Source organism: Dendrobium catenatum, unplaced genomic scaffold (assembly GCF_001605985.2).
Source record: "Dendrobium catenatum unplaced genomic scaffold, ASM160598v2 fragScaff_scaffold_1608, whole genome shotgun sequence".
Classification (NCBI taxonomy): Eukaryota; Viridiplantae; Streptophyta; class Magnoliopsida; order Asparagales; family Orchidaceae; genus Dendrobium; species Dendrobium catenatum.
In genome coordinates this window covers 2,619,885-2,641,283 of record NW_021320070.1, presented here as the reverse complement: position 1 = coordinate 2,641,283, position 21,399 = coordinate 2,619,885, and the positions used below count along the sequence as shown (strand labels likewise).

The 21,399-nt window shown below is 34.0% G+C and overlaps 2 protein-coding genes across 2 annotated transcripts; one reads left to right on the top strand and one right to left on the bottom strand.

Annotated features, from left to right (window-relative positions):
* Positions 1–1,712: 1,712 nt before the first annotated feature.
* LOC110114473 (mannose-specific lectin 3-like) lies at positions 1,713–7,236 on the top strand. Its single transcript, XM_028700955.1, has 2 exons — positions 1,713–2,148; positions 6,701–7,236. The coding sequence occupies exons 1-2, from the start codon at positions 1,713–1,715 to the stop codon at positions 7,234–7,236; spliced, it is 972 nt and encodes a 323-aa protein (XP_028556788.1).
* Positions 7,237–15,202: 7,966 nt separating this feature from the next.
* Positions 15,203–15,685, bottom strand: LOC110114474 (mannose-specific lectin-like). Its single transcript, XM_020847359.1, has one exon. It carries the CDS (start codon positions 15,683–15,685, stop codon positions 15,203–15,205), a length of 483 nt encoding a protein of 160 aa, XP_020703018.1.
* Between the last annotated feature and the right edge of the window lie 5,714 nt (positions 15,686–21,399).

The window sequence follows — 21,399 nt, the reverse complement described above, 5'->3', positions numbered from 1 at the left end:
AGATCTTTGTCCAGCTTTAACGATCATCTTTCATGCTATTTTTAATTTTTTTTCAATCTAATGTACAAGCATTCTAAAATAAAACAGTAGGTTAGGGCACAAATCGGGTAGGGAAATATGGAAGAGCTGGACACGAGCGGACAACTGGACCTCAATCATTTACGCGGACGACTCACTCTCCAATCAAAGGCCATGCATGAACGGAAGAAGGAAAGAGGGAGATTGATCGAGCTGTGTGCAGAGAATGAGTTGGGATCGAAAGAGAAAGGAGATATCATGATTCGCTAGAGTCCAACTGGCATGAGTAGGGTTTTGACTATAGCATCGGTTAAAATCGGTGGTTTTTGCAGCGGTTTAAACCATTGCTAATGCCTAGCTAGTTTTGACAGCAATTTCAAAACTGCTAATTACAAGTGCTGTGAAAAGCCACATTTTCAATAGTGCCAAGATCTATTTGAAATGAAGTTCTTTTTATCATCTAAGTTCATAAGACAGAGTGACATCAATATATGAAAATAAATAGAAGTTATCATCCTATACACACACACACATCTCATAACTGTTTACATCCAAAATATTCATATACAATAATCATGGCTTTCCAATAATTTCAACAAATTTATTTATCCAAGATTATAAAGTAATCACTCTATAATTGAAAAGAGTACCTCTAACAACAAATCATGATCTCACTCCACTAGAGTTTTACCCTTCTCTAAAAAAATATAAATAATAAAGAATGAGCAAATGGTCTTACAGGTTACACAAAACTTACAACTGTATGTAATGCAAGGGAACAAAACAATATGCATGCATCAATCAACTGATCATAAAAGTTAAATATTTGCTGAATAGTAAATTTCTAGGCCACTGATGTATAAGTATGATATGCAATGTAATTATGATCACAATTATCATTGTATATGTCACTGAATCAAGTCAGAAGATTATTGCAATTGCATTTATCATATAAAGCAGTATGTCATATACATATATATTAAGGCAATAATCCTATCTATTCATATCATATCATATGGTGTTTTTCTACGTCAAACATAGTACATTATCATATCATGTTATGTAAATAAAAATAGTCATATGAAATATTAAATGGGAGTCATCACCCCAAATCCACCATCACTGATAATTATTCTCAATTTATCTCAAATACTCAAATTAGGAAATTTTCTCCAAAATATAAAAAAATACTATTGAAAATTCAAAATATTCATGTTAATATGTGCAGAATGCTTAAAACATACTAAATTTTATACGATAAATATTTATTAAAATTTGAGATATCGTAACTTTTGATCAAATTAAAAATAAAAAAATACAAAATAAACAAAATTACTGAAAGCACAGGCCGGGTAACCATAGTCTATCTTAATATATACAGAATAATTAAAAATAAATAAATAATCATAATTTAAAAAAAAAAAAAACAACGAGAGGAATGATTCTTTTTTGCTATTTACAAGATGAAGTAAAAAAACATTTCCAGTCTGTTTGACGTTCAAAATAAAAATTATAATAATGTATCATCAATGAGTCTTGCCTGATGACAGGATCCAACCAAAAATGTTCCCAATTAATCTTTGTCTCCTCTGCAAATGTTTTTCAAGATTGCCGGCCCTTTCTCATTTTAAATAGGAAGAGAAAGGAAGCAAGTAACTTCACAGCAAGCTAAAAACCCTTACTAATCTCTCATCATGGCTATCAACCTTGCCTCACCAAGAACTTCAGCAATTTCTCTTCTTTGCTCTTCCATCCTTCTTCTCCTCATCTCATCAGGCTCCTCCACGAGCCTCGGCAATGTTCTAAAAAATGGTTATGAACTTGGTGCTGGAGGCTTATTATCAATCGGCAACTACAAATTTATAATGCAAAGAGATTGCAATCTAGTGTTATATGAAAATAATACCGTTCTTTGGGAGACAAAGACCCAAGGAAAGGGAACCTTATGTAGGCTGTCTTTGCAAAGCAATGGCGAGCTCTTCGTCTTCTCAGAATCAAGAAAAGCTTTGTGGAGAAGCGAGACAGGAGGGGAATTCGGCAATTATGCACTTGTGCTCCAGCCAAATGGTAATGTTGTGGTTTATGGAAGCCCAGTGTGGTCTACTGGGACATATATTCAAAGTACTGCCAGTAATGCGCCACCTAGATACTTTGTCTCCCCAAATCCTTAGAAAGGCATGAGAAGGATTTCAAGTTATTTACTTTTATTGCCTTCTTATGAAGTCTTTGATTTCTGTTGAGAATTTGTGGTAAGTCTTATGTTTGTTGACAAATAATCGATGTCTTTGAGAACTTTTGATGTTTGTGTTATTTGGTTGTAATAAGATTTTGAATCTATTTTCTTAATTGATGAGAAATGTTTGCCAATCTGATGGGATAAATTTGAGTTACTTATAATCATTATTTGATTGAATTTTAGAATCAAGTTAGTATTTTTTTTACTGATTTTGATTGGAAGAACAATTTTAATCATATTTTTGTCTATATATTAATGATCTTGTGACAAATAAAATTTTTCATTTTTTTAGAAAATATAGCCAAATTAAGAATATTTTTAGCCACCTAATCATTAGCAAGCTCTAGAAAAAATTCAATTAAAGATAAAATTAAATAAATAAAAGAATTTTGCTCATATCTTAAAAAAATGCTAATAAAAATGTTTTATAATTAGACTTTGATTGGGATAGCTTTCATATTGCTTTTTAAAAGAGCTTTTAAGTATAACAATTTCTTGAACTAGAAATTTTTTTAGTAGAAAAGTGTTTTAGAAAACAAGTAAGAAAGATATCCCAAACGAAACCTCAATCAGTTTTAACATGCAAATCTCGTTAATTTCATTCGATTGTGAACTTATGTTTCAGAGGAAAAAAATAATTTTATTTTGAACATATAAAAAAATTAACCTAAATTATACGGGATGATAAAAATAGAAATTATGTGATAATAAAAAATTAGAAACAATATTTTTAAATTTCTTAAAATTTATTTTATTGTAAGGCTATTAACTATTCAATTTCAGTTTTATTGAATTACAACTTAGAAAATTGACCAAAAATCATTATCTACTATTAAATTGAGCCAAAAATGTTCATAAGCTTGCTCGATCCAATCTTTATTGGGAATGAAATGACTAATTAACTTTTATTTGAACTAAGAGTCTGTTTGGGACGGTTGCAGGTGCCAGTAAAGCAGGTTGTAAAGTTATTATAAAGAAAGCTCTTTTTTCAAGTTGTTGTAATGAAAGTAGTATATTTTATTTGGGAAATATAGATATCAATATAAATACAAGCAGAAATAAAACTATCGATATATATATTCATTTCTCAAAAATCATGTACACTACTTAAGATCTATATAATCATAACATATTCATCATGTCATAAGTATAAAAGAATAGCTAAAATAACAAAAATTAGAATATGAAGGATCTTGATCAATCTCGCACTGCTCCTTGAAATGAAATCATGTAACCATATATACTGATCTAAAAGCCCAGAAAGTCACAAAAACCTACAAGAGAACTCAAAATATGGTAAAAGTATAATATGTATGTTAGCATTCAAATCATAACAGTAACATTCATATGATCATTGAATCAATGCATAAATAATAAAACTCGCATGCACTAGCAATATAATATGAAAACAGTAAAACAGTACAGTATATAATCAAATAAAATAGTACCGTAAGGAAATCAATAAATTAGTACGAGTGTCAAATAAATCAATAAAACAGTCATCATATCAATACTATTAATCAGTAAATCAATCATATAAAGTGGTAAAAATAAATCATTAGTAAGGAAAAGTACATGAAACCGTGATATCAAGTTTATTTTGCTTTGAAGAAAAAGAGCAAGAAATAGATAACAAATATAAATATATATGTGAGGAAATTATGTTAGTTCTGTCATTTAATGAATTTATCCAAGCTACAAATGTCCCCTTCAATATGAAACAAATATAGAACAGCTGACATATGATATATTCAAAACTTTAACTAAATGATCACAAATATTAAATATCATTAACATTGACTTTAGATTATATTAATAAAAAAATTTCTTCAAAGAATAAAATTTGACTGTGCATACTAAATCAAACTAATAGATTGAATGGGCCAAATTTCTTCTAAAAATCCTCCATTTGATGCAAAACTATTTGAAGAAAGAATTGTTCTTCAATCCTCGTTACTCATATCCAAAATATAATTATTCATTTATTGAAGAATAAATAATTTAGTCAACTTAACAATGAGCCAACAAGTGATTCCCTTTACCGTATTAAGGCTTCGTTTGGGACTGCTTTTTTACAGCTTCTTAAAACAATTTTCAAAAAATAAAAATTGTTTGGAACTGCTTTTTTGCAGCTTTTTAAACTTTCTAGTACAAAAATCGTTTGAGATTGCTTTTTTACTACTTCTTAAAAATGCTTTCTAGTATAAAAATTAAATTTTGGTACTAAAAAGTTGCTTTAAGAAGCAGTAAAAAAGCCATCCCAAATGAAGCCTAAATATAAAACAAGTCCTTGTTTTTCATTGAATATTGTACAAGAATTAATATTGGGATAAAAACAAGAAGCCTATGTGAAAATATTGTTTTGACGAAGTTATGAATTTGAGACGTAGCTTATTTTGAACTATTGGTTGGAATTTTGACTATCAACTAAGAGCTATTTGGTTGGGAGTTTTACCTTTGATTGGCTCAAAAGTCCCTTCTTTTTTTTTTTTTTTGGTTAATTTGGGTCATATATGTGAATTATTACTCTTAAGTTTTGTTTGAGACGATTATTATTTTATGTGAAATGTTTGTAAAGATTTTATGGGAGCAGTAACTTCATTAAAATTTATTTGAAAAGATATGATAAAAACTTTCTATAATTATCATATAATAATAGATTTGATTATTGTAGGGAATAGCTTCGTATTGTAGAAATTTTCTTAAAAATCAAATTAAAATGTGACTGCCATGCGAATAAAGCTGCCGGAAATAGACCCTTTTAAAAAAAAGGGGGAAAAAAGAAAGCTTACATTTGGCATCCAGGGATAGTCCGAAAATTCAAATTTTGATTCCCTTGTTTGAGAAAAAAATTATAGAAATATTTAATATATTTATGTATGAGAAGATAAGATATACATAATTAATAAATAAATAAAGATATATACAATATTTAAATAAAATAAGGACAAGATTTTGGTTTCTATCAAAATAATGAAGCATACTAGTTTAATTTTTTTATTTATTTACTATTCATTTCTATTGTTTGCTATAATATTCATGGCCGTAAAGTGAGAAATTTTTTCATCTTAGTGATGCACGTATATCCAGCACACAAACATAGAGAGAGAAGTAAAACATCCGATCTTTGTACGTGGAGAGCCCAAAAATGGAAAAATAATGGGGTCTCGCCCGTGTGAAAAGATTCCACTAAACTTGAGTAAATTATAAAAATTGACCCGCCCCTTGACTTAGAGGTGGTAAAATTACCGATGTTTGGACAATTAGGCAAATGTTTGGCGACGGTCAGACGAAAGTTCGACGGTGTTTGGGTAGAAGTTTAGTTGATAAGGAATGATCTGGCAAAGATCGGGCAAAAAGTCCAGCGATGCTCAACTGCCACGTGGAAGTTCGGAGGCGGTCAGAAGTCCGACGGTGATCTAACGAAGGTCGAGCTAAAGTCCTGCGGCGGTCAATAGTCGGGTAAAGTTTTGGCGGCAGTCGATGGCTTGGTGGGTAGTCCGATGAAGGTCGGGCTGAAGTATGGCGGCGGTCGGCAGCCGGGCGGAGGTCCGACGATGGTCGGGCTGAAGTTTGTCAGCAATCGATGGCCAGGTTAAAGTTTGGCAACCGTCGGAGGCCAGACAGTGGTCCGACGATGATCAAACTGAAGTCTAGCGGCAGTCTGTGGCTAAGCGATGGTCTGACGACGGTCGGGCTGAAGTCTAGTGGGATTCGGCGGCGGATGGCAGCCGGTCGGAAATTTGATGGCCGGGTGGAAACTTGGCGGTGGTCCGACGATGGCTGTGCTGAAGTCTGGCAACGGTCGGCTGCTAGGTGGCACACCCCGTAAATATAGAGAAGATCCGGGGCAGGTTCGGATTGCTCCATCGGATGGCTCGTATTGAGAACTCCCCCGATTATAGAGAGTTTTTCAATTATTTAGTTGCGTCAACGATGTAGGAATTCAGCGATCTTGGGTCCGTTATATTATTCTCGCCGAGCCACTAGATTTGACTATAAGCATGTTATATTTGGATATCATTTTGTCATATAAATAATGCTTTGAACCTTCCAAATGTGGCTCGGGCCTCCAATTTGGGCTTGAGTTAGACCGATTTTAATGTTGTTGGGTTCACCCCGTTGAGTCGTTCAGTTCCGAGTTCATATAGTCCTGAATTCGATTAAAGAAATTTCACGATGAAAGCAATTTTTGGTGAGGTATCGATTTCAATACAAAATTTATCATTATATTATAAAATACTGACCGTTAGACTCAAATTATGATAATAAAAAATAAAAAACCAAGTCAAACCTCCCCTTGCCATGCAAATGTCTCACCAATTCAAATGTTGCCAAGCATTTGACCCACTCAAATCTGAAGATCATTAAGGTGCGAATAACGCCCAGCCACATATTCTTCCTGGCATATGACCCTAACCATCTGCCTGCTCTCAGTATAAGTAGGGCCAATCAGAAGCACTAATCATCACCTCTGCCGCCCATCTATTATGGCAACCAGCATTCGCTCAGCAGCAGCACCCTCAATTCTTCTCTGCATCGCCGTCCAAATCCTCCTCTTTGCTTCAAATTCCTCAGCCACCGGAAATATGCTCATGCCCGGAGAGACTCTCCTCGCCGGGAACTGCCTCTCAATCGGCAACTACCACTTGACCATGCAACACAATTGTAACCTGGAGTTGTACCATGGCAAGAAACTTACCTGGGAGTCGCACACCACCGGCATGGGAACGAAATGTTTCTTATACCTGCAAGTCAATGGCGAGCTCGCCATAGTATCCGAAGGGACCTCCTCCCCCTTCGTATGGATGACTGGAACGGGAGGAGGCTCGCATAGGTTCGTCCTTGTGCTTCAGCCTGATGGCAACGCGGTGGTGTATGGCACTCCAGTTTGGTCTACTGGCACGACGCGTGCTGTTCATGGCAATGCGGCATCGAATAGGACCGCGAAATCTATTCCTTTTGAGAGTACTGGAAACTAATAACTTGCGCGTTTGATACTGAAAAGAAGTTTGAATCTCTATTGCATCACAACCAATTTTCTAATTGAGTAAGATGTTTGTAATGGAGGTGCTGATAGGATTTCAATTATAATGTTTGTATCACTGGGTTTAAATTTGTGATTTTCACAACAACAACAACATCAAGCCTTTTATCCCACTAAGTGGGATGGGCTATATGAATCTTTTTTCTTTGTTGTTTCATATTAAGTGCAAAATTATCATTTAAATCTAAATGGTCATTTATAATATTTTCTAACCAAGTCTTTTTAAATTTACCTCAACATTTCTTAACGTAGGCTAAATCTAATACATCTACTCTCATAACCAGGTAATCGGAATGTCGCCGTTTTATGTGACCAAACAATCTTATTCGATTTTAGATCTACTCAAACGAAAACCTTTAGACTTTGAGATTAACCTCCATAATTCAAGTTTACATTCAACTCCCTCTCTAGTCTAGTCAACAAGAACAATATCATTAGCAAAAAGCATATACTAAGATACATCCTCTTGCAAATGTCTAGTAAGAGCATCCAAGACTAAGTAAAAAGATACATGCTTAAGGCTGATAATTGATATAATCCATTTAAATAGGAAAATACTTGGTCAAACTATCTTGTGTTTGAACACAAATAACAGCTCCTGCACACATATCCTTAATGAATTGAATATAAGTGGACAACAACATTCAATAAGGACTATTTTGTTCAACGCTGTGACGTACGCTAGATGAGACTTAAATTTTTTTTCTTTTTTGTATTTTTCCGACACAACATATCTAAAATAACTCATTTTCAGTGAAAACATAACACATAAAATAATGCATTGTTTACACTTATCACATGCGTACCTGCCTATCCTCGAGCTCCTCAAATAAATTGGAGGCCTTTTGGACAAAATAAAATAAAGCATTATATACACAACCAAATGAAACAGGGTCTTAAGCTAGGGTTCCTATAAAAATTTATTGAAGTGTTCTTCATGAATCAAATATGTATAAGATCAAATGTAATATTACCTAATGAATTTGTAAAATAAAATAATAATTAGAAAGATACTTAGACACTCTTAACACTCACAATTAACAAAGGTTCAAAATCATTTATATTACCAAGTGGCTATTCTATGAAAAATTTCTTAGCAATCCTATTCAACTCAAAAACTAAAAAACTCTCTTATGGTCCCTTCCCGGTTAAAAAATGAGAACTCATATATATTATTTGCAATAGTAATGAGCCTTCTTGGAATTTTATATATTAAGAGAGAAAAATAAATTTGACAATAAAAATATGATAAATTTCTCTTACATAATGGATGTGTCAGTTGATTAGTTAAAATTTCTCTTCCCATTCTTAATATTTATTGATATGTATGATAGAGGTGGCTCGCTTTCCCAGATGATCTTAGCACATATGTTTATCAATCATCTAAGCAGAGCCACTTCGTTTGAGGTGAATTTTAGCTCATGACCCTTAATGATAAAACATTAATGAGAAAAATCCTAAAACGAGAGTAGATCATATATCAAGGGAACATTTTACTTGAATGGTAGAAACTTTAGAAATTGATATATGTTTAATCTCTTTAAGTTGTCCTTGACATTCTTGTCTAACATCTTAATGAACTCATTGCAGATAGTTCTAAACGATAATGGTCTACATTGATTAGTAATGTTTGAATTATACATCTAGAAGCATCACATAAAAATCATAATAAAAAACCTTAATTAAAATTAAATGCAAAGTTGATACACTGTCGATACACCGTCAATACAAAGTCAATATATAATTAATACACATTTAACACATAATTAATACATAATTAACAATTAGTTTTAAAAAGATTCATAAAATGAACAAAAATAACTCATAGACAATTGAAACCCTAAACATAATTTAGAAAATGAAATACAAAGATGATGCACAATTGATATACAATCAATACACAATTACTATACAGTAAATACGTAGTTAATACACAATTAATAGATAGTCAATCCCATGCCAAACACAATTAATAAAAATGAACAAAAATAACTCATAGACAATTGAAATATGTGAAAAAGAATTTAGAAAATGTAATGCAAAGTCGATACAAAGTCTATACGCAGTTAATACATAGTTAGTATATAGTTAATACACAATTAATACAAAATCAATATACAGTTAATACAAAATAAACAAAAATAATTTAATCGACATTTGAACTCTGTGTAATATAATTTAGAAAATAAAACATAAAGACTATACATAGTCGATACCCAGTTAATCACAGTCGAAACGCAGTTAATACACAATTAATACATAATCATTACTCAATTAATAGATAGTCAATATTAAGTCCATACATAGTTTATAAAAATGAACATAAATGACTCACAGACATTTGAAATATGTGAAAAATAATTTTGAAAATGGAATGCAAAGTGGATACACAGTCGAGTCGACACGCAATTAATACATAGTTAGTGCACAGTTAATACACAGTCAACAAGAAGTCAATAAACAGTTAATATAAAATGAATGAAAATAATTCATTGACATTTGAAATCGGTGTAATATAATTTAGAAAAGGAAATACAAAGACGATACACAGTTAATATGCATTCAATGCACAGTTAATATGCTCTCAATAAGAACATAATCCTATTAGGTTTCCTCAAACTTTCACAGCTGCTCCTTGTTGGGGGAGTGATTATTCCGTCAGGTTACCGAATGCATCCGGAAACCAATAATAAAACGCCACGTCATTAAAGTGCTCGGTACAGCGTCCTCGGTACACTCCGTATGCTCGGTATTGCTCGGTATTTTCACCGGATGTAATAAAAATTCTTGTTGGGGGGATCAAACTGAATTTTTCACTTGGGGGATCAAACTGAATTTGTCAATTTTTCCTCATAGCTTTGATCAAAATGGTACAGTTTTTTTTTTTTTTTTTCCTTTTTTTTTTTTCATTCTTGACTTGATTTTTGAACTTTGCTTAGTGGGTTGAAGCCTAGATATTATTTAGTTTAAATTGGATTTATTTGTTTGTACGTAATTTGTTCAATTTTTTTCAATTTTTGGATTTGCAAAGATTAATCGGGCTGAGGGTATGTTGTACTGATACTGCATCATTTTCTTTACATTTGAATTTTATGATTTTTTATTTTTGAGATATTATTTTATGTGTTTATTGATGACTGTATTTTAAAAATATCAGAATTAATGAATATAATGTTTATTTTCTCTTAGCAAATTCTTAACAATTAAATTAATGAATAAATGTTAATTTTCTTCTTGATTCTATAAATTTTCTTTGTTACCCTCGTGGCAATAAAATTACCATTGTTTTTCTATTGTAAAGTGTATTTATTAAATTAACAAGAAACATTTAAATGCCACTTTTGGCCGCTATAGCAAAAATTTAATAAGTGAAATTAGCAACCAAAAGTATTAAATAGCTACAAATAAATACTCAATAGCATAAGAAAATGGTCACCAATATGAACAATTTTAGCGAGCTATTTTAATAAGTAGTCACTAATTTAGCAACCGCAAAAATGCGTAGTCACTAAAAGCCTCAGCGGTGAGACTACTGCGACGAACTAGCGACCCCATATTTTTCGGTCACTATTTGCTTTAGCATACAATATTTTTAGCTGCCATTTTTCTTGGCCGAGCAATGACCTATTTTATAATAGTGATAGTTAATACCAAGTAAATACTTCATTAAAAAAAAAAAAAAAACTCATAGAAATTGAAAATTCTTGAAAATTAATTTAGAAAATGTAATACAAAGTTAATAGACACAACATTAATACATTATCAATATACAGTTAATATCAAGTCAATGCAAATTAATATAAATTCAAAAAAGAGGTAAAATAAGCAAAAAATAACTTATAGACATTTAAAATATATGCAACCTAATTTAGAAAATAAAATACAAAATCGATACAAAGTCAATACATAGTCGATACATATAGTCGATACATTGTCGATACATAATCAACATAAAGACAATACGGAGTTAATGCACAGTTAATATATACCAATTCAATATATAGTTAATACAAGTTAAAAAAGGAGACCAAAATGAATAAAAAACTAACATATATTTGAATCTTGTTCAACGTAATTTAGAAAATGAAAAATAATTTCGATGCAGATTCAATACACTATCAATACAAAGTTGATGCACAATCAACAATGTTAATATATATTTAATACACATTTAATACAAAGTCAATGCACAGTAACTAGTACAAGTTCAAAAAAGATCATAAAAATGAACAAAAATAACTCATATACAATATATGAAATATGTGCAACCTAATTTAAAAAAAGAAATACAAAGTCAATATAGAGTCAATACACATTCAACACACACTCAATATACAATTAATACATACTCTACAATCTCATATGTTTAAAAGTTTACATGAAAGTTTACATTCACTAGTTTGCAGTATTGTGAGCATTCAATCGTGTACGTCAAACCGACTGCCCTTTTTGCTTTCTTTAACAGTGCGACGAATGGGCTTCTATTTATTAAACAAGGTGGGCCATGACACTTCTATTTGTTAAACATGATGGGTCACGAGTACAACAAAAAGCGACAAACAAATATGCTAAACCATAAAAAACATAAACGTAGACCCTAAAATCTATTTTGAAATAAACACAAAAAAGTATTTACTTGAAGATGAACTAAATGAGAATGAGGGAATAACCTTGATAGAACTTAATGAGCTAACAGAGCGTCTGAATGCTAATGAACCGTGAATTGTCTGCAATGCCGAAGATGAAAAGTGAACAGTGAACCCACTCCAATGTCAAATATGAAAAGCGAATTGGCTCCTCAACTTTTAATTTGCCGCAAATTCAAAATTTTCACTTCTGAACCGGTCAGGTCGGTGGGCTCGCAAGATAAAAATATAATAATAAGAAATCTTTATTAAATATCACACCTCTAGGTCGGGTCAGTCGGTCTGTCAAGAGCAAGATAAAATATGAAATGGACATGTCCAATCCATATGTCATGATTTCATTAGAGTTCGGACATAGAGCTATATTCGCGCATTCCTGACGTAATAATTTCTTCAGTGACTGTGATGCCGTTCAAGGAGCAATCCTTATATTATTACTCATAAATAGTTTCTTAGATATTGTAGATATGTGGTTCACATTAAAATTAGTATTCAATTTGTTTTAGTTGTTTTCTTTTCTTAGTATAAATATAAATAGAGTGGAGACCGATTTTGCAAGCGTGGCGTAATACAAAATGAGAGCAAAATGAGAATGGTGCTGCTGTTTCTTTAAAGCAGGAAGGGCTAGCTCCTTCCTTCATCTCATTTTTTCTTCTTGAATATCCAGTGAGCCAGGATTTTGTGTTGATCATTCTCAAAGCTATTTTCTTTTGTTTTTCTTTGTAAGAGGCTGGGATCCAATTCTCTGTAACAAGTTTGTAGAAATCCCTGAAGCAGTTCTTGACGTTGGCTAAGAGAAGTGGTTAAAGGACTGAGTTGCAGAAAGCAATTTGCCAATTTTCTTCCACAGATATATATTTTATATCTTCTATTGTGTTATTTCAAATAGGTTGTCGAAAGCGCTAACAATATAATGTCAAAAGTTGCGAAATGATTATTAGCTTTTTAGTTTATTCTTTTGTTAAGAAGGGAGACAAAGTAGGCAAATGTTAGGCAATAAATAAGTGAATTGAAGGGTTCCAGTTTCCACACATCTCTTCCAAATTGTTGAAAGTGAAGTGAGTTTAGATGATTTTAAAATCCACTTTTCAATTTTTTGATAATAATATTTATATGCTTTGAGATTTGAACGTTACGTCAAACACTCATAATCTTCCTCTTCTTCAATATAGATCTCCAGTTTGTTTAGCATCGGATACAGGGGCGGATCCAGCTTCTTTTTTCAGGGTGGGCAAAAAAATTTTTTTTTGGTGGGGGATGGGCAAAGATGCTTAGGATTGATTAAATGAGGGCAAAAAATTTTTTTGAGAGGGGGCAAAATACCCAAAATAGCTAAAATATTTCAAAATATCTCACTAAAATTAAAAAAAAAATTTTTTGAGGGGGGGCATTTGCCCCCCATCAACTAAATGGGGATCCGCCCATGATCGGGTATCAATCGAGCTGTATGGTTGACTCAAATCTTAATTCTGTCGATCCAGCTTGACATCGAGCTTGTTGGGGGATGCTGGGACAGTATTAAATAAATATATTTTATTTTTGATAAGATATCAGCTTCTTATTTGATTTATCACTTGTCGTCTTTTACACATGCAATCGATAAATACAAGAATATATAACGGCTTCGTTTGGGACGCCTTACTTATTATTTTTTTAAGTAGTAGGAGCTTTCTAGTACTAAAAAATTATTTTAAAAAAACATAAAAAAATAGTCTCAAACGAAGCCTTAGTCACATGCAACACTTCAATTTAAATTTCTTCAACACAAATAAAATCAATTGAATCTTCCTACTATTCAATCAAAATTATTTTGATAAATTGTATTTTTGGACAATTAGATCCATAAATTTACATTAATTTCAATAATATTGATACTTCAATATATTCTCATTACTTTTATTAAAAAAAATTATATTAATGTAAACTAAATAAAAAAATATCAAAAATCATTTAGTAATGTTTTTTTTTTGAGCCACCACAGCTCTTTCATTGTTGGAGGGCCACTAAATTTTTTATGAAAAGTCACTTAAAAATTTTTTTCTTAGTAGGGAACTCCGGCTCTTAGGTTTATTTTTGCTTTTGTTTGTAGCTCGTTTGAGCAGTAGAGAGCTAGAGGACTCTTTAAGGATTTTGTAATTTTTCCCTTATATTAACATGTAGGCCCGTCGGTGGGTTTTAACTAAAAAATAAATAAATTGTTGGAGGGCCAATAGGGAAAATCCTCAATACTTATTCCTGGTGAAGAGTGTAGCAGTGATCATCTTTATCAGATGTGTGCTTTAATTTTATTCTTTTATGAATCACTATCGCGCGTCTAAACCCTAAACCTAAACCCCATTTTCAATAACTTATTGTCAAAGAAGAAAATTCTTCTTTGGGATTTGGACATAATTTTGTTGCTGGTGTTTGCTTGGTTGTTTTGGCTTATTTCTTTGACGTGTTGCGGTTGATGGTCCTTTCTGACCGAATGTGGCTGGTTAGTATTGTTGGTTACCTTGTGGATTATTGACATGGAAGTGAGTTGATATTTTTTTGTTTTCGGACAATGATGAGGCTGGCTTCTTGCTCGCCCCCTCGATGGCCATGACTTGTTGTGGCAACTTTGGTTTTTCTTCAATTACTTCTGTGTGGTTTTGAGTGTTTATTCATCTCACTAGTGGTTACTCTTCCTCCTATGGATGGTCCAAGCTAGGCAACCGGGTTTTTGAGTCCAACGCTTTGGATTTATATCAGTTCCATTTTACTCTGCATTTTTATCATTTAATGTGGTATTTTCATCTTTGTTTTGTTTTTCTTTGACTTTTTGGCCATTTGGTTGTATGTCTCGTCTGTAGTTTTGGAACTAAATCTGATTTGTTTAAAAAAACTTATTGTCAAAAAAGAACAATTAGATGCAGAGGCAAATTCGATGAGCTTATGATCATTTAATTTTGATATTATTAAGACATTAAAGAGGGCTAAAAAAATTCTTTGCTTTCAAGGGCATCAACACGAATTTTCTAATAGATTTTTTTTATTTACGGTATATAAAAAAATATCATAAAGGTCATACTTTCATCACAACACACAAAGCAACAAAGACATAAAGATTGTAAGGCCCATAACAGAAATTCAATTGGAAATCCCATTAAAATCATCAAATTAGCTCAATTCAAAGCGAAATTGGAGCTCTTCTATCTGAATCTGATAATTCTGTGACTTTTCTTATTCATACATATATAGTAGCTGGCAAGTATCAAGTACTGTCTGCTCCGTCTATGGAACAGATTTCTCATTCGTATTATCCACCGCGAAAGTATCGATTCCCTTCATCCTACCAGTACCCGTTGACCACACCGCGGTGCCAAACACCACCGCGTTACCGTTGGGCTTGAGGACGAGAACAAACCGGTTGAAATTTCCCCCCGTCTCCGTCCTCCACAGCGGCGGCTGGGTGGCGTTCGAGGTAATGATGAGCAGTTCACCGTTCATTTGTAAATGAAGGAAGCACTTGGAGACCTTGCCGGCAGTGCGAGAATCCCAGACGGAGATCTTGTTATCGTACAAGACAAGGTTGCAATCATCTTGCATCAAAAGATTGTAGCTGCCAACGGAGAGTGATTTTCCGGAGGTGAGGGTGTCGCCGGCCATGAGGATATTGCTGCTGGCTTCGGAGTTGGAAGACGTGAAGAGGAGGAAGAAGGAGGCTGTGCAAAGGAGGATAGCGGATGCTGCTCGTGAGGTGAGAGGGTTAGCCATGATTGAAGGTTCAGATGGGTGATTTGGCTTGGAGATGTGTTAGGTGAGCGTTATGTGGATGGATTTTGGTTTTACTTATAGTGTATTGAAATGGCCGGCGGACTGCGATGGCCGCGTTGGCGTTCGTCGTTATCATCCGGATTTAAGTTCTTACATCGAGTAGCCGCTCGATTAATCAAATTTGGTTGGATTTTCATCAAACAAATGGCAGAAAATCAACTCGTGTTTCCAGAGCAATAGCTTTCTGTCAGGCCAGCCATTGGATTTTCAAAATTGTAGGCCTGATTTTGGAAGAGTATACATAAAATATGACTTCAAGCAAATTTTACTTTTATTATTATTATTATTATTATTATTGATATATCATAAAAAAATTTATCTTGGTCGGGCACGAATCTCAAGGCAAAATCAAGCTGGAAATTTCAAAAATTAAATCTGGGATCACTTGAACTCCGATTTCAGCAAATTTATAGTCAAACTGAGCATCTTGGAAATATGAATCCAACAACACCAAATTCGACTCAATCTGAGCCCAAATGAGTCCAAAGCAAAGACCCGAAGTGTTGTTGGAAAGTTCGAACCACAATTTGAGTTACTAAATGGTTTTGAAACATGACGTGCTTATAGTCGAATTGAGCGGCTCGACGAGACGAATCCAACGAGCCCAATATCGCCGAATTCCAACATAATTAAGACCATCAAATGTCTGACGAACGGTACACGATCAATGGATTCAATATCGATCGTCCATCGAACCACTCCACATTTGCCCTTGATCCTCCTCCTATTTACATGCCATGCCACTCCAGAATATCTATAAATATACCCCTCATTTCTCTTGAGAAGGGACTCAAGCAAGAAGAAGAAGAGAAGAAGGAGAAGAGAAGAGAAGAAGATTAGGAGGGAAGAAACTCCTCCTCGACCACCAATGCCAGAATTTTGCCCGACGCCCGAGTGACGCCGGAATTCTGTCCGAGTGACGTCAGAATTCTACCCTGACGCCCAAGTTACGACGGAACTCTGCCCGATTTTCAAGTGATGGGGGAATTCTAAATGACTCTGAATTCAGCTCGAATACGCAACTTGTTTGTAATCGGATTTCAATCCGGAAGTGAAACATTGTAATCTGATCATCCTAAATTTTAAGAACTAGTCAGCCTCTTGTACCTCAAACAAACACTAGTGAAATTATTTTAACTTGCGTGACCCCGTGGTTTTTTCCCTTTCCAGGGTATTCCACGTAAAAATCTTAGTGTTATTATACTCCTCTGTTTGTGTGCTAGATATCAGTACAATACTGAGACGGAAATTTTCTAACGTTATCGCCACGTATATTCTAGTTCGCAACAATTATTATGAAATTCTTGAAGAGGAAGATGTCTTCTTGGGTGAGAGAAAGGGTAGCGAAGAGAGGGAGAGAGATTTATAGGAAATTTCCTTTATTCTTTGGTGTATCTCTTACATCATCTTATGCATCATATTTATAGTAATTGGACACTCATGTAATTTAAAAGGGGATCAATCCTAACAATTAAGTTAATAATAATAATAATAATTACATCATAAAAATTGACTTTATCGGACATGAATCTCAATGAGATGAAGAATTCAATTTCACTGAAGCACTGTCATTAGATTAGGATCCTTTGACCACCATCGGTCCATTAAAGTTCTCTGACCTCAATTACCTTATTATGATCCTCCAACAACTATCACACTACTACAATCTTTTGACCATCATTATTCGGCTACATTACTTTAATTATCATTGCCCAAATCACAGTCTTCAGCCTACCATTACCCAACTTAAAATCCTCTGATCACCTTCGCCCGCCAACCATTCTCTAACTATTGTTGCACACTTATGTTCTCTCGACATCCCTTAATTGTCAATGTCAACCCCACGATTGAGAGTATGACCAAACAAACTAACAAATATTTTTTTGCTATTATTTTCTTGTTGCCTTCAATAAATTTTCATACTAAGCAATTATTATTTACAGTAGCTTTCAAAAAAATAATTTTTCTCATAATAATTTTACAAAAAAAATTGCAACCGTTTCAAACAAAAGCTTAAGCTTCGTTTGGGACAAAGAGTTAGAATGATGTCACAAATGAAGGCTTCGTTTGAGACGGTTTTCTTACTAATTCTTAAAGCATCTTTTTTAGTATAAAATTTTAATTTTTATATTAGAAAACAGTAAAAAAGCTGTCCCAAATGAAGCGAGACCTAATTACGGATGAGGAAAAAAAAAGATACAGCTGTGGAAATATCAATAAAAAAAAATCTCATAGGTGAAAGCTGTTAATTTCTGTCGTCATTAGCTTTCCTAATTAACGTCATTAGCGCTGCATCAAACAACTAAAGAAGTAGCATCAACCCACTCAGATTAGGATTGGCAGTTTACAGGATCAATTGTAAATAATGGTTATAATATTATTTGCTAGCTGTTTTTAAAGCTTTTAAGAAAATATTAAAGAATGAGAGCAGCTCCCGAAAAGAAAAAAGTTTAGAGGAAACAGTATGAACCAGGGTTGCAAACTCCAGGTAATCAACAAGATGGAAATGCTGAAGTGGAAATAAAACTTAGTTGTCATTGAATTTGCTCTAATGAGATTAGTACAACTCTCAGATATCATATTTGGCATAAATGTCAGTATGTATTTGAGGGTTGTTAAATTCTTCCTAACGTCAAAATATTATGACACGAATTATTTCTTTCTGAATTTTGTCGCATGTATATATATATAATACATAAATATGATGCTATGAGTTTGCACTTGCTAGCTTGGTTTATTTATGTTTTCTTTTTATATTCACTTAATATTTTTTGCTAAAAATATAATTTATTTATTTTAAAAATCAAAGCTAAGATGGTATTTCCAAAGGGAGTGAGTGAGGATATGGGTGTAACATAGTCAAGTTGACTTGTAAGTTAGCTCGGACTCAATTCGGTAACAGGCTCGCTGAGTCAAGCTGATCGAGCTCGCGAGTCAAACTCGAGCACGATTTCGAGATCGATGGCTTATCGAGCTCGAGCTTGAACAAACCTATGCTCGACTCGTCGGCTTGGCAAGCAGCTGGACGGTGGAACTAGGGGCCGGGCGGGAAAAAAATGTTTTGGGCAGGCGAGATGGGCTGACAAGAGGACGACTCGGAGGTCAGAAATGATAATGACGGAGTTTTCTCGACTAAGAAACTAGGGATGACGATGAAGATGGCGTTTGCATGTTGCTTGACCACGGAACTCATACAACCTTGCTCGACGACGTAGCTAGGAATGACAGAGGTTGGAGGCTCGGAGCCCACGTGCTTCGACGGAAATTGACGGGATGACGAATGACGAAGCTCGGGACGATGGAGATTTAAGGTTCGGAGGAGCTCGCATGCTTCAACATTGCTCGACAGGAACATGGAGCTCACGCCTTGGGACGACAAGCTCACGGCTTTGACGAAGCTTGATGGGACGACGATTAACGGAGCTTGATGGTCGACGGAGCTCGGGTCGACATAGCTCTGGATGACGCTTGATGACAGAGATTGGGAAGGAGCTCGACGAGCCGCTCGACACGACTCGTTTTGTGAGACAAGTCGAGCTCAAGCTCATCATTTGAGCTCGACTCGAGCTTGGTATTTGTCATTCAAACTCGACTCAAATACCCACTGGCTCAAGCTCGACTCGACTCGTTTGCACCCCTATGTAAAGTTGCCTAGCCAAAAAATAATTGGAGTAAGGTCTTTCTTTCTAACGATAAAGACTTTTTTTTCTATTTTTGTAATGAAAGATAAACTTTATTTCATCAAAAAAGAGGCTATTGCTCAAAGAGATATAATTAAAAGATATTTAAAAAAAAACTAAAGATTAAAGGATTCATTATCTAAAGATGCAATATTGGAACAACAAAAAGAACAATAGGCAAGAAGCCAATGCCCAAAAATCACGAAGGATCAATTCCTCGGGTTAGAAAGATCAATAAAAAGTGGTTGCCACAAGAAAATGAAAGCTCCTACAAAATTAAGATAAGATACCAAAATAAACACTTACCCTAACCATCAAACTGAAGAAGGCCAAAAAGATTTCACTATCATAGTCTATATGAAAAGATGATCGACGAAGAATCCTTCCAGCAGTCCATCAATATAGCGAGGAGAGCAGTCCTTAACTGGTGCAAGCGGCAAAACTCTCACAAACATCAAAAGAGAGGGGGTATTTTTTTTTTTAGAAAGGGGTTAGTAAATCTCATGACACAGAATTTAGGAAGGATATGAAATCCAATAGATATTCATATTAGAAGGAAAAAAAAAAATAACAACAATCCATAGGAGCTAATCTCCATTTGAAAACACGAGATGTTCTTCAAACAAAACTACATGTAGGGGTGTCAATTTCGGGTCACGGGTCAGGATCGGATCGAACCCGGAAATGATCGGGGTTCAGACGAGTCGACCCTAACTCAAACCGGGTAGGTAAATGTGTTGGATATCCGAACCCAGACCCGACCCGGCGGGTTGATCCGACCCGACAGAGGTTGACCCGACACGAGTGGCCGCACTGGCGAGTGCAAGCAGGGGGGGCCTTGAGAAGAAAAGGATAGCCCAACAATAGCAGAGCAATACCGCAACAACATAAGTAGTAAATCACCATAAGAAATGACCGTAGAAATACAAATCACATAGTCCCATTTTAGTAATAATATATCATCCACATGAGAAATTCACCAAACAAAACAATATGACCCAACTCCATTTAAGAGCTAGAAATAAAATCAAAACTAATTAGATTAAGGCAGATATAAAAATAGGAAAGCCCAAAATAAAATAAATTAGATCAAACCCACCAACATCAAACCCAAACACCATATAGTGACCTAATAAAAAGAAAGCATAATAAAGGTTAGCTTTAGGAGACATAAAAGTAACCAACAATTTAGAATAAGATTCAATCCAAATATTAGATATCTGATTAGCTGAACATATTTGAAGCCCTTAATATAAAACATTCATTTTGGCCGAAATTCCTCCACATTTGGGATATTAGAAGCAATAACAAAAGCACCTTTTGAATCACGAATATAACCATCACATCTAGCAGTTAGATTGGTAACAGAGTCATCTATATTCTATGATGCATAGACACGGATACGACACGACACGGATCCGGGACACGTCAATTATTGAAAATATATGACACAGACACGAGTTGGACACGGTGTTATAGTTTTTATATTTAAAAAATAGTGCATAAAAAAATTAAAAAAGTGTATTTTTAAAATAATTTAAAAATAATAAGTCATTTAATTAGAATTTGTACTTAAAATGATTAGTATTAGGATATCAAGAGTCAGACGTCGATACTGTTTATTAGTCACTGAGAGAGGAGATGAAAATACCTTCACTGTCAAAAAGAAATGAAAATGAGAATATTGATGATTGGGTATTAAGTGCGGACGTTGATTTGGTGTTGTGGATATGAAATAAGAAATTTAGTTTAAATCCCGTCAAATACAATAAATTATATTTTTAAAAAAATCATAAAATATTGAAGATACGCGTGTCCAAATTTTATTTAATATTTTTAATCGGATACGTTTTCAGCAAGTCCGACAAGTGTCTGAGGAGTGTCGGACAAGTGTCGTGTCGGATACGGTGTCAGACATGCACGCCTCTTTGAGGAGAAATGTCAGTACATCATAGTCTATATTCAATCCATAAT